At 41.6% G+C, this 15,842-nt stretch overlaps 2 protein-coding genes across 2 annotated transcripts; both read left to right on the forward strand.

Annotated features, from left to right (window-relative positions):
* Positions 1-241: 241 nt before the first annotated feature.
* On the forward strand, positions 242-2,474 carry LOC132098456 (zona pellucida sperm-binding protein 4-like). Its single transcript, XM_059504567.1, has 8 exons — positions 242-1,010; positions 1,084-1,271; positions 1,344-1,441; positions 1,513-1,670; positions 1,744-1,936; positions 2,007-2,154; positions 2,234-2,306; positions 2,385-2,474. The coding sequence occupies exons 1-8, from the start codon at positions 242-244 to the stop codon at positions 2,459-2,461; spliced, it is 1,704 nt and encodes a 567-aa protein (XP_059360550.1). The 3' UTR covers positions 2,462-2,474.
* A 10,974-nt stretch (positions 2,475-13,448) lies between these two features.
* On the forward strand, positions 13,449-15,639 carry LOC132098458 (zona pellucida sperm-binding protein 4-like). The gene is made up of 8 exons (XM_059504568.1): positions 13,449-14,175; positions 14,249-14,436; positions 14,509-14,606; positions 14,678-14,835; positions 14,909-15,101; positions 15,172-15,319; positions 15,399-15,471; positions 15,550-15,639. The coding sequence occupies exons 1-8, from the start codon at positions 13,449-13,451 to the stop codon at positions 15,624-15,626; spliced, it is 1,662 nt and encodes a 553-aa protein (XP_059360551.1). The 3' UTR covers positions 15,627-15,639.
* Positions 15,640-15,842: the final 203 nt, after the last annotated feature.

Here is a 15,842-nt window from a genome sequence, read left to right on the forward strand (position 1 = left end):
TTTCAATAAGAATTGAATCTTGAGATCCAATGAGAATCACCCAGTAGTTAATGAAGAGGGAGGGACTATCGTTAATTAGCTGAAATCTGTAGAATACAAAAAGACCAAAGGGCAATATCTACACTTGGTCACACTCCATTTCAGTAGGTGGCGGGAATGCACCTTTTAAGTTGGTTTGCCAACCGCCATTAAATCCTAGAAGAAGAAGAAGAATCTCCACTTGGTGTTTAGCTGTTGAACAATGGCTGGAAGTTGGTGTTTGGTTCAGATTTCGTTGGTCTGTGCGTTCTGTCATGCTGTTCCACAGTGGAGTAAGTCGCTTCAGGATGTTCAAGCTCTGATGATGCAGCAAACTGACCAGCAGTTTCAGCTCCAGAAGCCAGTTCAACAGCTAACTAACCAACAGTTTCCGCTTCGGAAGCCAGTTCAACAGCTAACTAAGCCGCAGTTTCCGCTTCAGAAGCCTGTTCAACAGCTAACTAACCAGCAGTTTCCACTTCAGAAACCAGTTCAACAGCTACCTACACCGCAGTTTCCACTTCAGAAGCCAGTTCAACAGCTACCTACACCGCAGTTTCCACTTCAGAAGCCAGTTCAACAGCTACCTACACCGCAGTTTCCACTTCAGAAGCCAGTTCAACAGCTACCTACCCCGCAATTTCCACTTCAGAAGCCTGTTCAACAGTTAACTAAGCCGCAGTTTCCGCTTCAGAAGCCTGTTCAACAGCTAACTAACCAGCAATTTCCGCTTCAGAAGCCAGTTCAACAGCTACCTACCCCGCAATTTCCACTTCAGAAGCCAGTTCAACAGATAACTAAGCCGCAGTTTCCGATTCAGAAGCCAGTTAAACAGCAGTTTCAGAAGCCAGTAGTGCAGGCAGAGCCCCTTGATAAATGTGCTGTAGCTGATTCTGAGCAGATCCAATGTGGTCTACCTGGGATCAGTGGTGCTGAGTGTGAAGCTATCAACTGCTGCTTTAACGGACAGCAGTGTTTCTATGGAAGGGCGGGTAAGTGTTCTCAATCTTTCGTTCGTGTCAAACTGATTCTCTGAATTTAACCTGCTCTTGTACCTTGTTCTAGTGACTGTCCAGTGTATTAGAGATGGTCAGTTTGTGGTAGTGGTGTCTAGAGACGTTACTCTGCCTCGACTGAGTCTGGATACGGTTCATCTACTGGGTGGAAATGACCCACCTTGTGCTCCTGTGGGGTCTACACCTTCCTTTGCTATATACCAGTTCCCTGTGACCGCATGTGGCACGAGCGTGATGGTGAGCAGCAGCTACTGGTTTTATTCTGCATTGCTTATGATGGACTGGATGCTGACACGTTCCTATTCACAGGAGGACAGCGGATATGTGGTGTATGAAAACCGAATGACCTCCTCGTATGAAGTGGGGATTGGACCATATGGTTCCATCACAAGGGACAGTCATTTTGAGTAGGTGATCCATGTCTTGGTGTGACCATTAATCCCTGATAAATGCTACAAGCTCGCTGTGTGTCGTCCAGGTTTCTCTTCCAGTGTAGATATTCGGGAACTTCCGTGGAAGCTCTGGTTGTGGAGGTCAACTCTGTTCCTCCACCTCCACCAGTAGCTGCTCCTGGACCTCTCAGGGTGGAGCTCAGACTGGCCAATGGCCAATGTGTCACCAAAGGCTGTGCTGAAGGTAAGGTCTTGTCCTGTGTCTGCCTAAAGCCTTTCAAACTGGAGTCTGGTTAAACCCCAGTGTTGTTCCTCAGGGGATGAGGCCTACACGTCCTATTACAGTGACGCTGATTATCCCATCACAAAAGTCCTGCGAGAGCCTGTGTATGTTGAGGTGCACATTATGGAGAGGACCGACCCCAACATTGTCCTGACGCTGGGACGTTGTTGGACGACTTCAACCCCCAGTCCACTCAGTCTCCCCCAGTGGGACCTTCTGATCGACGGGTGAGTGTACAGCCAATCTTTATCCAGTTGGTCTGCTGGGAGACCCTTTCTAACTTTCTCTTGTTTTCAGATGCCCTTACCAGGACGACCGCTATCTGACCACACTGGTTCCAGTGACTGGATCGTCTGGTCTTCAGTTCCCAACCCACTACAAGCGCTTTGTTGTGAAGATGTTCACATTTGTAGATCCAGCCTCACTGGCTGCTCTGAAGGAAACCGTATGCCCCCCTTTACTTGAACATCTGTATATTTACTACTTGTGGATTCTATGACTTGAGCCTCTTTCTTCCCTGTCAGATCTTCATCCACTGCAGTACAGAGGTGTGCCATCCATCATCTGGCTCTTGTGAGCAAAGCTGCACTAGGAAACGTGAGTTCTTGCTTTCTCTTGACAAGAGGAACGGAGCATTTTAGAAGTGCATTCTCACTTCGAACATTTCTCTTTCAGGAAGAGACACTCGTATCAAGGCTGTCTCTGGGGAGCAGACTGTGGTTTCTAGTGGAGAAGTTACTCTGGTCATGTAAATCTAGTGTTTTTTTTTTTTAATAAACTTTGCAGAACCCTTAGGTGTCTTTGTCTATTGGCATTGTTTTGGTTCAGCAGAATGTGGGATTACATGCCTCTTCCCAGTGTTTTCCCCTCTCACTATTAAACCAAGGTTCCACAACCTTTTGTAAGGTTGTGCATTCCTTAATCCTTCCTCCAGTTGCTAACCTGGGGCCGCACAAGGCTCCCCTTATTCTTTTAATTTGTCTTCCAAACAGTAGTTTGGTTCCCGACATTCACAATATAGAAAGTAGTTATGTGGATTACTTGCGGCTTTTGTTTTAAATACAACTCAAATCGCTGAGCTCAAGTTTTAAGTGGAAATCAGTTCTCGACTGTCTTGAAGCAAACACGAAACGGTGTCAATTGTCTGCAACTCAAAGTAGTGATATTAAAGGAATACTTCACCCCAAAATTGTGTCACTAATCCCTTACCCCCGTGTTGTTCCAAACCTGTAAAAACTTCATTCGTCTTCGTAACACAATTTAATCCCTTACTTGTCACCCCCCATTTTCAGCATGGAGACACAAATGACATACCCAAAATTAAAAGGTTGCTGCTTAGGAGTCTTTCTTACTAGATACATAATGTTCCCAAAGCTGACACTTCAAAGTTTACTGTTCATGAATCAGAATTACTCAGACTGTTATAATAGAGATAAGCTCAAACATGTCAATAAAAATATTTAAAACATACTGAAGTGTACTAAATGATGTAGGATATGATTTTAGATACATGATGAAGCTAAAGCCACAAGTCTACTAATACTTCACTTTGATATTTCAGAATCTGATCTCACAAAGTGTGAATTTTATTAAACCTTTTCTAAGACCATGTCATGTGTATTTTTAGAGAAGGCTCATAAAAGGCTAATAAAATTGATTTGACTCCTGGAATGCGATTATCTCTTGTTTGATTCTATTGTTCTTGCGAAACAAGCCTTTCACACATCGGCCAGGTATGACACAATAATGATAAATGAGGATTTTCTTTTTTTTATTCCGCTACTATTAGCCTTTGTTTTGGGTATTTCAAGGTTTACCAAGCCACATCGCTTCATTTCCAGTATACATTTACCCCACTATTATCAAAAGCCTTACTATAAAAATACAAAACATTTTCTTACAACCTTTGACAATACTACAAAATGCATTATGAAGAAGATCTGCACCTGCTATGTAGCTGCATTAGAGCTAACGTTAGCATCAAGCTACATGAGACTATTTATGAAATTATTAGTACACTTTTACTCAAAACTCACTTTAAACCCTGACTGAGTGTAATAACCTCCTTTTGGTCATTTACGGTTGTAAATATATGCTATTTATAGCCTTTTACGTCGCTGCACAAGTTAGCATTTCAGATGTACATTTTTAATATTGTTATAAAAACGCCCCAAATCTCAAGAAAATCACATACCAACTATTAACTAACGTAATCGTGTGTTTATTATTTGGATATTTCATGGGTACAGAGGTTTCTCTGTGTTGTTGTGGTCAGATATCAACACGGAAGTGTACAGGAAATGCATCATGGGCAGGACAGGGCGGGATATGATGCACAAGACACGGGCGAATCCGGTCTCTGTCAGCGCGCACACGGAAGACTATACACACAGAGACAGGGCTGGGAGCGGATCATTATCATCAGATCGCGTAAATCAGTGGAAAATGAATAGATATTATGATTCTGTCTGAAGAAATATGAAGTAAACATCAGTAAATATATCTCTGTGTATATGCAACTTTTGACTATAAACCCTATTTGACACTTTTCAGTGAATCTATGAGAACACAAACCACTGCAGACGTGACTGAATATGAATGCTTGGTGAATTTCATCCACCAGTCCAAACATTAGTTCTCTTTGGGTGTCATTTCGGCAATGATTTCTCAGAATTATAACTGACCTGCTACTGCACAAAAAACCCCTTACGTCAGTACAGGTTCTGCAAGTTTGGCTCCCCAAATACTAAATTGAACTTAAGAGATGCCTGCCATTTTCCTAACACAATGGAAAAACCTATAAATAACCCATCTGAAGGTGGAAAATGTTGTGCCAGTGTTGATACTGGGAGTGCGCTTTTATTGTACATGGATTTAAAAGCATTAGAGATGTCAACAAGGAGCATTAGGAAACAGATTTAACTGAGCAAACCTATTTGGGGATGCAAGGAGAAAATTAAACTGCTCATTTGAAGTTACCAACACGAAGAAATCAAGTTCACTGCATAAGAGGCACGCAAAATCTGCAGTGCTTCTAGGAAGTGGACGTTCACGCAGAACTCCCAGAATTCCCTTTACAGCATCATGGGCAATGTATTCCACCTTTACAGTACTCATCAAAAGGGAGCTCACAGCAGGTCCCTTTAAAAGGGTTATTAACTTCCCTAACGTGAAAAGGGAGCCTTTCCTTCTGGCAAGAGAATAGGTACAGTAGGACTACCCGCTTCCTCGCTCAAATCAATTGGTTAAACTAGACAAGAAAAACCGAAGCAAGAATAAGTTTGCTCCCCCACATTTATTGAAGACCAGCCAAAGTCTTCTTGTGCTCTTGAACCACTACAGGACCGAGCGAGGCCTTCCCTTCCCACTGAAGGCCTAGAAAAAAAAAAGCAGACACCAGAGTTAAGTGCTTGAAGGGTCAAAAACCAAGCTTAAAAGCACCTTCCTACCTCCAAAAGGAGAAGCAGCAGTTCCACCATCAGGACCACATGTGGAGTCACAGCAACCACAAACCTGGTGGTTCCCATCAGCAGCAAGCCACCTGCAATACGAAAAAAATCAGACATGGCACCTTTAATGTATTCGTACGTGGCATGAACATACCCATTGGCAAAGGAACAGGATTTGTGGAGCGCGTCACTAGGTGCAGAAGCAAGAGTGGCCTTCAGAACACACGTTATGTAGATCTGCAAGAGACACCACGGGTAAGGGGTCACAAACCAAAGCAAATGGGAGAGGTCGTTCTCCCCAACACTCGGAATACATACAGAAGGACTGGATCCCCCCTGGAACATGAAGGCCTCCAGCTGGAACCGGATTTTGTCTTCCTGGGATCGAGGCATGAAGCGCGAGCTGGAAGCTGTGACCTTGGCATCCACAAGACATCTAAGGAGTGAAAAGTAGTTGTCGGGGACAAAGTGGTTACAAGGAGCAAACGCGAGAACAACTCAACTCTGCAGCATCTGGTGACATGAACACACCCATGATTCTCAATGAACAAATATCTCGGAAGGGCGTTCACATCAGGTACTTGGGTGGCCACACAGCTGTCCACAAACACACGCAGAGGGACGTGGTTGTATACCTTCACGGATGCCTCAACATTAATAACGTCACCCAGGAAGTAAGAGTTTGAAGGCCTCTCATAGGACCAGTCATCTGCAAGAGGGAAGAACTGCTTAGGCACAGCCTCGTTCAGAAGGCAGGAGGTCTAGAGAAACTGCACAAACCCATCATGAGCTTCAGGGAGAACAGCAAGACTTCTTCACCAGCCTCCGTTGAGGCATAAGGGACCCAAGTTGGCTTCAAGGCATTACCGCTGACATTTTGAAACCTGCCGTTCAAGTTACCAATTAAACGGGCTTCCGGTTCCACCACCGCAAGCAATGCCATGAGTCACAAAAGGTCACTTACCTTTGATAATGGCATTGAACACCAATAACTGCACCACCTGCACGGGTAATCGGAGTGCCAGCAAACGCCTCAGGAGTGTAGGTAAGGGCAAAGGTGTAGACAAGCTCATCCTTGGTCATCTATAGGAGACTGACGTTGTTACCAAGAGGATTCTCCCCAAACCCCAACCCATTCCAAAAGGCATCTTAGCAAGTCATGCCATAACACTTGGTTACCCGAGTAAGCAGTTATTAAGGGTTTTTCCCCCCACTATAAAAGAACCGTCCCATGGATGTTATAGATTCAGGGAGCCATCGATACCAAAACAAGGGCCCATTTTTAGTAGGGTTCAATAGATCTAGTAACACTTAACCGCTCTTACCATCAACACACTGTTGCAGTCCTGCAGTTCGTTCTCAAAGAAGAGCACCTTGGAGCCTGGGACCAAACCGACAACAGGACATCCTCCCAAAGTCAGACCAGATGGCTGGATCAGTTCACCATTGCTAAACAAGTCCTGCTGTACCTCCACATGAACCCGGTTCTCACCGCATTGAATAGCTACACTACTGGGAGTCACAGGTTGCCTCAAATGGAAGTCCACCGCCATCTCACTCGGCACTTCTGGAACAATGGGAAACCTCCAGTCCAAAGGCTTCACTGGACCCTGCAACACCTGCTTCTCCTGAAGACCAAGAGGCTCTTGTGCAAATCCTCTGTAGTCAAGACTCTGAGACGGAGAAGCCTTCTGCAAAGTGTCTCCGAGCACTTGAGAAGAAACAGGCACTCTGGAAGCTGGATATGATTGATGCTTCTTGCTTTTTGGACTTTGACTGGATCTCAAACTTCCAAAAGCATTCTTCAGATCAAACACCACAAGCACAACCAGCACTAACACATATTGCAAAAGACCCATCCTGACAAACGTTAACACAATACCCACCAGTCCTCGTCTTTGCCATTAAGTACAGCTTTGAATTTAAGCGGCTCCTCCCCTTTCAGCTTGACTGATTACCTTTGATTCTCCTCTGGACCTGTAATTAACAAATGAGAACGTTCTGGAATGTCACTAGCCAATGGAAGGCTTGATAAGGATCTGAGATTTTCATCTACACTTATTTACAATTTTTCAGTTAAAGTTTGACAGTGTGTCTATGATAGACAATGAATGTCATTAAAAAAGCCCCTGATATGACTCAAATAATAGAGAATATTCATAAAAATCTCTCTTTTTTTAAAAAGAGTTTTTAGTTTATCATTGGAAAAGAATTGGAAAAATGTAGAATTACATCACTTGCTCCCCAATGAATGGGTGGCATCAGAACGAAAGTACAAAGAGCTGATATAAATATAAAAATAATCCACAAGTAATTCACATCAATTACTGTCTTTTGGAGGGAAAGGCTGTGTGTTTCTAAGAAACAAATCCATCGTTAAGAAATTCAAACTATTCTTTCCGGCCAAAATAGGAGTTCATAATCCCAGTTAAAGGTGCCATAGAATGCGTTGATACAATATTTTAAATGATATCTACATAAAAGGTACGTGGCTTGGGTATGGGCAAAAATTCTCCAGAACGGTTTTACATGTCCATTTACAACCCTGGGATTTGTCCCTAGAATTATTTGGAAGGGTCATGAACAATAATGTCGAGCTCTGCTCTGATTGGCGGTTTCACAGCTCGGATCTCTTCTTTCCAGCGTGAAAGATGGAGAGATTAGGCTTCCAACCTGATATGTTTGAGCCTGTATCAGACGAAGATAAAGATTTGGAAAGAATGTTTAGCGTCCGCGTGAACAAGGCTTGAGAGAGTTGTCAGTGAAGATGTGGACGCAGCCTCTGTGTTGCTTTTAAAGCGTTCTTTCAATAAGAATTGAATCTTGAGATCCAATGAGAATCACCCAGTAGTTAATGAAGAGGGAGGGACTATCGTTAATTAGCTGAAATCTGTAGAATACAAAAAGACCAAAGGGCAATATCTCCACTTGGTGGAACCTAAGTCTTTCAGGTGAACACGAGGGTCAGTGGCGTGGGTGTTTTTTGTGGCTGGCGGAAGACAGCTGATCTGTGACTGGAGTGTGCATGGTAGGAAGTGGAGTAGAATCCGGTAGCGATCCGGAAATGGAGGATGAAAATTTTGGCGCGGAAGGTGGAGATAGTGAATGGAGTACAGTAGGAAATCGGAAAAGGAAGAAAAATAGAAGAAATGAATCGGAAACTGAAAGTGAGAATGGATTACACGTGACAAGGGGAAGGAAAGAAGAGTTTAAGGTATTGTTGAAATTAGATGCTGGATCTTTCAGTGTCATTAATCCACTGAAATTATCTAAAGTGATTAAGGAAAAAATAGGACTGGTTGAAAGTGTGAAGAAGTTGAGGGATGGTAGATTGATTATATATTGTAAGGACAGTAGACAACAGAAAAAGGCTCTAGAAATTAAAACGATCATGGGACAGGGTGTGAATTGTTCAGTTCAAGAAGAAAAGAAATGGGTTAAAGGAGTAATTACAGGGATCCCTACTGATGTAACAGAGGAAAAGATTAAGAAAGGTCTTACGGGAGGCGCAGTAATTGGTGTGAAAAGACTTAAATGTAATAGAAACAATGAAAGGGGAGATAGTCTATCAGTGATGATTCAGTTTGATGAGGATAAGCTGCCAAGTAAAGTCTTTTTAGGATTTATGAGTTTCTCGGTTAGGCTTTACGTACCCCCTCCACTAAGATGCTACAAATGCCAAAAGTTTGGACATGTAGCGGCTGTATGCAGAGGTAAACAAAGGTGTGCGAGATGCGGTGGAGAGCATGAGTATGGCAAATGCGAGCAAGGAGTTGATCCCAAGTGTTGTAATTGCGGAGGGGAGCATAGTGCGGGGTATGGAGGATGTGAGGTGAGGAAAAATGCAGCTCAAGTGCAAAATGTAAGAATAAAGGAAGGATTGTCATATTCGGAGGCGGTGAAGAAAGTAGGAAATACTTTGGAATCAGGGGATAAAGGTAAAGGAATTCCTCAACAAAAGATGGAAACGGCTCAGGGAAAAACTAAAGAGAGCTTTGGGATTAAGAATAATGTGGCATTTGTAACCTTTATAGCGGAAGTGGTGAATTGTTCTGCGCAAACAGAAAGCCGGACTGAAAGAATCAGAATAATAATAAAAGCAGCTGAAAAATATCTAGAGATTGAGGGGATTTCTGTGGAAATGATTAATGAAAAATTAAAGATGCAGTTAACAAATACGCAAGCAGGATGTGGTGGTTCATAATGGTGCTTTTAATATTCCAGTGGAATGCGAGAAGCTTAATTGCTAATGGACAAGAGTTTAAAAAATTCATCTCTGATCTGGATAAAAGACCAGATATTATATGTATACAGGAGACATGGTTTAAACCTCAGTTAAATTTTGTTTTGCAAGGGTATCAACTAATTAGGAAAGATAGGAAAAACTGTAATGGAGGTGGGGTAGCAATATTTATAAAACAAGGGGTGGGATACAGGAATGTAGAAGTGAGTGAGGATCAAGAGGCGTTGATGATGGAAGTATGGGAAGGGAATCAAAGTATAAAAATAATTAATTTTTATAATCCATGTGAAAAGCTATGTAAGAATGCAGTGGAAAAAATAAGAGGTAATACTAGTCAGAAGGTAGTATGGTGTGGTGATTTTAACGCACATAATACATTATGGGGGAGTGTTAAAACAGATTATAATGGGTTAATAGTGGAAGAAATGCTAGATTGGGGACGGTTAGTATGTATTAATAATGGAAGTATAACAAGAATAGATGTGAGTAATGGGCGTAATTCAGCATTAGATATTACTCTGGTTTCAGAAGATCTAGCTAGAAAATGTGAATGGAGTGTAAGCAAGCAAAGTTCAATGGGAAGTGATCACTATCCAATATGGTGTCAAATTGGTGTGGATATTGTACAAACTGTGGTGGAGAGAATGCCAAGATGGAAATTTAAGGGAGCTAATTGGGAGCTTTTTAAAGAACTGTGTAATAACAATATGAACGAAATGGGAGAAATTGAAGAAATAGAAGAGTTAAGTATGAAAGTAATTAAAGTGTTAAGAAATACGGCAGAGGAAGTAATAGGAAAAACGAAAACTATAAGTAGAAGAAAAGCAGTCCCGTGGTGGAATGAAAAATGTAGTAAGGCAGTGAGGGAAAGAAATAAAGCAATGAAGAAAGCCAGAAAATCTGTATTGTTTACTGATTACATTATTTTTAAGAGAGCTCAGGCTATGGTTAGGAGAGAAATAAGAATAGCAAAAAGAATGTTCTGGAGAGAATATTGCAATAGAATAGGGGAAGACATTGAAATAAATGAAGTTTGGAACATGATTAGGAAGATGGGAGGGATTCAGAGAAATATTAATATTCCAGTTTTAGTAGGACATGGGAAAATAGCGATAAAAGATAGTGATAAAGCAGAGATGTTAGTGGAAGCATTTGTAAAGGTGCATAGTAATGATAATATTACAGATAATATGAAGAAGTATAGGGAACAGAAAGTGAAAGAGAATGAGCATATATATGAAAAGAAGATTCCGTCAGGAAGTAGGTTAGACTCAACATTTACTTTATATGAGTTAAAGAGAGCACTTGTAGGGGTTAAACATACTTCCCCAGGAAAGGATGAAATCTGTTATGAGATGATTAAGCAATTGTCAGATGGATCATTGAATATAATTTTAAGACTTTTTAATAAAATTTGGGATTCAGGGAAGATTCCTGTGAGTTGGAAACATGGAGTAATAGTGCCAATCGCTAAACCTGGAAAAGACCATTCCCAGCCAGTTAGTTATAGACCAATTGCATTGACATCCAATTTATGCAAACTTATGGAACGGATGGTTATGAATAGGTTGACGTATGAAATGGAGAGTAAAGGTATGCTGTCAGCATGTCAAAGCGGATTTAGAAAAGGGCGAAATACGATGGATTCAATTCTGAGTTTGGAGGCGGAAATTCGAAAAGCTCAAGTTAATAAAGAAATGTTGGTGGGAGTCTTTTTCGATGTTGAAAAGGCTTATGATATGTTGTGGAAAGAAGGGCTGTTAATGAAATTGGAAAGTTTGGGAATTGAGGGAAAAATGTATAACTGGATTTCAAGTTTTTTGTTTGGAAGAACGATTCAAGTTAGAGTAGGGTCTGCATATTCTAGGATTCTCTCAATTGAGAATGGAACTCCCCAGGGAAGTGTGAGCAGCCCTATTCTTTTCAACTTAATGATTAGTGATATATTTAGAAATATTGAGACTGGAATAGGAAGATCATTGTATGCAGACGACGGGGCATTGTGGAAAAGGGGGCGTAATAGGCTGCTTGTAGAGAATAAAATGCAAAAAGCAGTGAAGGAGGTGGAGAAATGGTCAAATAGTTGGGGTTTTCGATTTTCTGTGGTAAAAACACAAGTAATTTGTTTTTCAAATAAGAAAAATAATCCTATGTTAAATATTAAAATGTATGGTAATCAGCTGGAACAAGTCAATGTAGTGAGATTTCTGGGTATGTGGATGGATTATAAATTAAACTTTGGAGTTCATATTCAGAAATTGATAGAAAAGTGTAAAAAAGGAATAAATGTCTTAAGATGCTTGTCAGGTGCGGACTGGGGAGCAAGTTGCCAGTCACTGAAAAGAATTTATTATGCAGTGATCAGGTCAAATATAGACTATGGAAGTATGGTATATAGTTCTGCGAATAAAACTTTACTTAAAAAAATACAAGTAATACAAAATCAGGCATTGCGAATTTGTTGTGGAGCATTTAGATCTTCTCCGGTAGTATCATTACAAGTTGAATTAGGAGAATTATCATTGGAACAACGCAGACTTCAATTGAGGATGAGATACTGGTCTGGTGTATGTGGACATCTGGAAAGTCATCCAGTAAAAATACTTTTGAAGGAATGTTGGGAGTATGAATACAAAGAAATAGAAAGCTTTGGTTGGGTAGTAGGGAAGGAGGCAAATAGCTTGGGATTGAAAGAATATTTAATAGCCCCTTCTGTTCCTATACCAGCAATTCCCCCTTGGATGTATCCTATGCCATTAATTGACTTACAAATACATAAAGAAATAAATAATCAAATAAGCATACCAACTAAGTTAGTAGTTGAACAGTATGTAAATCGAGAATATTATTCAGTATTACAGGTATTTACAGATGGGTCAAAGGATCCAGAGTCTTGTAGAACAGCAGCAGCAGTATTCATTCCTACATTTAATATAAAAATTGCAAAAAGAGTATCGGATCATGTGTCAGTATTTACTACTGAATTACTAGCTATCATATTAGCAATACAGTGGATTGAAGAAGTGCAACCATCAAGAATTGTGATATGTACGGATTCAATGGCTGCTCTCACTAGTCTTATGAGTGGAAAATCGGAATCTCGACAAGATTTAATATTTGAAGTTTTGCAAGGTTTATTTAGAGCAAGGCAGTTAGGGGTATTGGTATTCTTCCTCTGGGTGCCAGCACATGTGGGTGTGGATGGTAATGAGGAGGTAGATAAGTTGGCAAAGAAAGCATTAAAGCATCCACAAATAGAAATTAAGGTATCATTAAGTAAATCAGAAATCAAGAGGTTAATAGCAATTGAAATTAGTAAAAAATGGCAAAAGATATGGAATAATGACTCTAAAGGAAGACATCTTTATCAAATTCAGGAACGGGTTGGAAATGAGAGGAAAAGATATGGAAATAGGAAAAAAGATGTCATTATTACAAGGTTAAGAATTGGTCACACTGCATTAAATTATAGTCTTTATAAAATAGGGAAGCATGATACAGGAAAATGTGACAATTGCGGGGAGTTAGAAACAGTGCAGCATATTCTTTTAGAATGTGCTGCATATGAAAGGGAGAGACAACAGTTAAGTCAAGAGTTAGGAAGGATGGGAGTTGATACAATTTCAATTAAAGTATTACTAGGAAATGGAATAAGACAATCAAGAATTCATGAATTATTATTTAAATATCTAAATAAAACAGGAATAGTAAATAGAATTTAATTTTTTTTTTTTTTTTTTTTTTTTTTTTTTTTTTTTTTAAATTTTTTTTTTTTTTTTTTTTTTTTTTTTTTTTTTTTTTTTTTTTTTTTTTTTTTCTCTCTCTTCCAAAGCCAAGTACACTCCACACTCCAGATCAGTAGGTGGCGGAAATGCACCATTTATGTTGGTCTGCCAAACCGCCATTAAACACTAGTAGTAGTATCTCCACTTGGTCACACTCCATTTCAGTAGGTGGCGGGAATGCACCTTTTAAGTTGGTTTGCCAACCGCCATTAAATCCTAGAAGAAGAAGAAGAATCTCCACTTGGTGTTTAGCTGTTGAACAATGGCTGGAAGTTGGTGTTTGGTTCAGATTTCGTTGGTCTGTGCGTTCTGTCATGCTGTTCCACAGTGGAGTAAGTCGCTTCAGGATGTTCAAGCTCTGATGATGCAGCAAACTGACCAGCAGTTTCAGCTCCAGAAGCCAGTTCAACAGCTAACTAACCAACAGTTTCCGCTTCGGAAGCCAGTTCAACAGCTAACTAAGCCGCAGTTTCCGCTTCAGAAGCCTGTTCAACAGCTAACTAACCAGCAGTTTCCACTTCAGAAACCAGTTCAACAGCTACCTACACCGCAGTTTCCACTTCAGAAGCCAGTTCAACAGCTACCTACACCGCAGTTTCCACTTCAGAAGCCAGTTCAACAGCTACCTACCCCGCAATTTCCACTTCAGAAGCCTGTTCAACAGTTAACTAAGCCGCAGTTTCCGCTTCAGAAGCCTGTTCAACAGCTAACTAACCAGCAATTTCCGCTTCAGAAGCCAGTTCAACAGCTACCTACCCCGCAATTTCCACTTCAGAAGCCAGTTCAACAGATAACTAAGCCGCAGTTTCCGATTCAGAAGCCAGTTAAACAGCAGTTTCAGAAGCCAGTAGTGCAGGCAGAGCCCCTTGATAAATGTGCTGTAGCTGATTCTGAGCAGATCCAATGTGGTCTACCTGGGATCAGTGGTGCTGAGTGTGAAGCTATCAACTGCTGCTTTAACGGACAGCAGTGTTTCTATGGAAGGGCGGGTAAGTGTTCTCAATCTTTCGTTCGTGTCAAACTGATTCTCTGAATTTAACCTGCTCTTGTACCTTGTTCTAGTGACTGTCCAGTGTATTAGAGATGGTCAGTTTGTGGTAGTGGTGTCTAGAGACGTTACTCTGCCTCGACTGAGTCTGGATACGGTTCATCTACTGGGTGGAAATGACCCACCTTGTGCTCCTGTGGGGTCTACACCTTCCTTTGCTATATACCAGTTCCCTGTGACCGCATGTGGCACGAGCGTGATGGTGAGCAGCAGCTACTGGTTTTATTCTGCATTGCTTATGATGGACTGGATGCTGACACGTTCCTATTCACAGGAGGACAGCGGATATGTGGTGTATGAAAACCGAATGACCTCCTCGTATGAAGTGGGGATTGGACCATATGGTTCCATCACAAGGGACAGTCATTTTGAGTAGGTGATCCATGTCTTGGTGTGACCATTAATCCCTGATAAATGCTACAAGCTCGCTGTGTGTCGTCCAGGTTTCTCTTCCAGTGTAGATATTCGGGAACTTCCGTGGAAGCTCTGGTTGTGGAGGTCAACTCTGTTCCTCCACCTCCACCAGTAGCTGCTCCTGGACCTCTCAGGGTGGAGCTCAGACTGGCCAATGGCCAATGTGTCACCAAAGGCTGTGCTGAAGGTAAGGTCTTGTCCTGTGTCTGCCTAAAGCCTTTCAAACTGGAGTCTGGTTAAACCCCAGTGTTGTTCCTCAGGGGATGAGGCCTACACGTCCTATTACAGTGACGCTGATTATCCCATCACAAAAGTCCTGCGAGAGCCTGTGTATGTTGAGGTGCACATTATGGAGAGGACCGACCCCAACATTGTCCTGACGCTGGGACGTTGTTGGACGACTTCAACCCCCAGTCCACTCAGTCTCCCCCAGTGGGACCTTCTGATCGACGGGTGAGTGTACAGCCAATCTTTATCCAGTTGGTCTGCTGGGAGACCCTTTCTAACTTTCTCTTGTTTTCAGATGCCCTTACCAGGACGACCGCTATCTGACCACACTGGTTCCAGTGACTGGATCGTCTGGTCTTCAGTTCCCAACCCACTACAAGCGCTTTGTTGTGAAGATGTTCACATTTGTAGATCCAGCCTCACTGGCTGCTCTGAAGGAAACCGTATGCCCCCCTTTACTTGAACATCTGTATATTTACTACTTGTGGATTCTATGACTTGAGCCTCTTTCTTCCCTGTCAGATCTTCATCCACTGCAGTACAGAGGTGTGCCATCCATCATCTGGCTCTTGTGAGCAAAGCTGCACTAGGAAACGTGAGTTCTTGCTTTCTCTTGACAAGAGGAACGGAGCATTTTAGAAGTGCATTCTCACTTCGAACATTTCTCTTTCAGGAAGAGACACTCGTATCAAGGCTGTCTCTGGGGAGCAGACTGTGGTTTCTAGTGGAGAAGTTACTCTGGTCATGTAAATCTAGTGTTTTTTTTTTTTAATAAACTTTGCAGAACCCTTAGGTGTCTTTGTCTATTGGCATTGTTTTGGTTCAGCAGAATGTGGGATTACATGCCTCTTCCCAGTGTTTTCCCCTCTCACTATTAAACCAAGGTTCCACAACCTTTTGTAAGGTTGTGCATTCCTTAATCCTTCCTCCAGTTGCTAACCTGGGGCCGCACAAGGCTCCCCTTAT

Source organism: Carassius carassius, chromosome 22 (genome assembly GCF_963082965.1).
Source record: "Carassius carassius chromosome 22, fCarCar2.1, whole genome shotgun sequence".
NCBI classification, from domain to species: Eukaryota; Metazoa; Chordata; class Actinopteri; order Cypriniformes; family Cyprinidae; genus Carassius; species Carassius carassius.

Bases quoted from the DNA above. Each gene is read 5' to 3' on its own strand.
- LOC132098456 (XM_059504567.1), top strand. From the start codon at position 242: ATGGCTGGAAGTTGGTGTTTGGTTCAGATTTCGTTGGTCTGTGCGTTC. The intron at 1,937-2,006 runs GTGAGTGTACAG...TCTTGTTTTCAG, and splicing joins TGGGACCTTCTGATCGACGG to ATGCCCTTACCAGGACGACC. The intron at 2,307-2,384 runs GTGAGTTCTTGC...TTTCTCTTTCAG, and splicing joins GCAAAGCTGCACTAGGAAAC to GAAGAGACACTCGTATCAAG.
- LOC132098458 (XM_059504568.1), top strand. From the start codon at position 13,449: ATGGCTGGAAGTTGGTGTTTGGTTCAGATTTCGTTGGTCTGTGCGTTC. The intron at 14,836-14,908 runs GTAAGGTCTTGT...GTTGTTCCTCAG, and splicing joins CACCAAAGGCTGTGCTGAAG to GGGATGAGGCCTACACGTCC. The intron at 15,102-15,171 runs GTGAGTGTACAG...TCTTGTTTTCAG, and splicing joins TGGGACCTTCTGATCGACGG to ATGCCCTTACCAGGACGACC.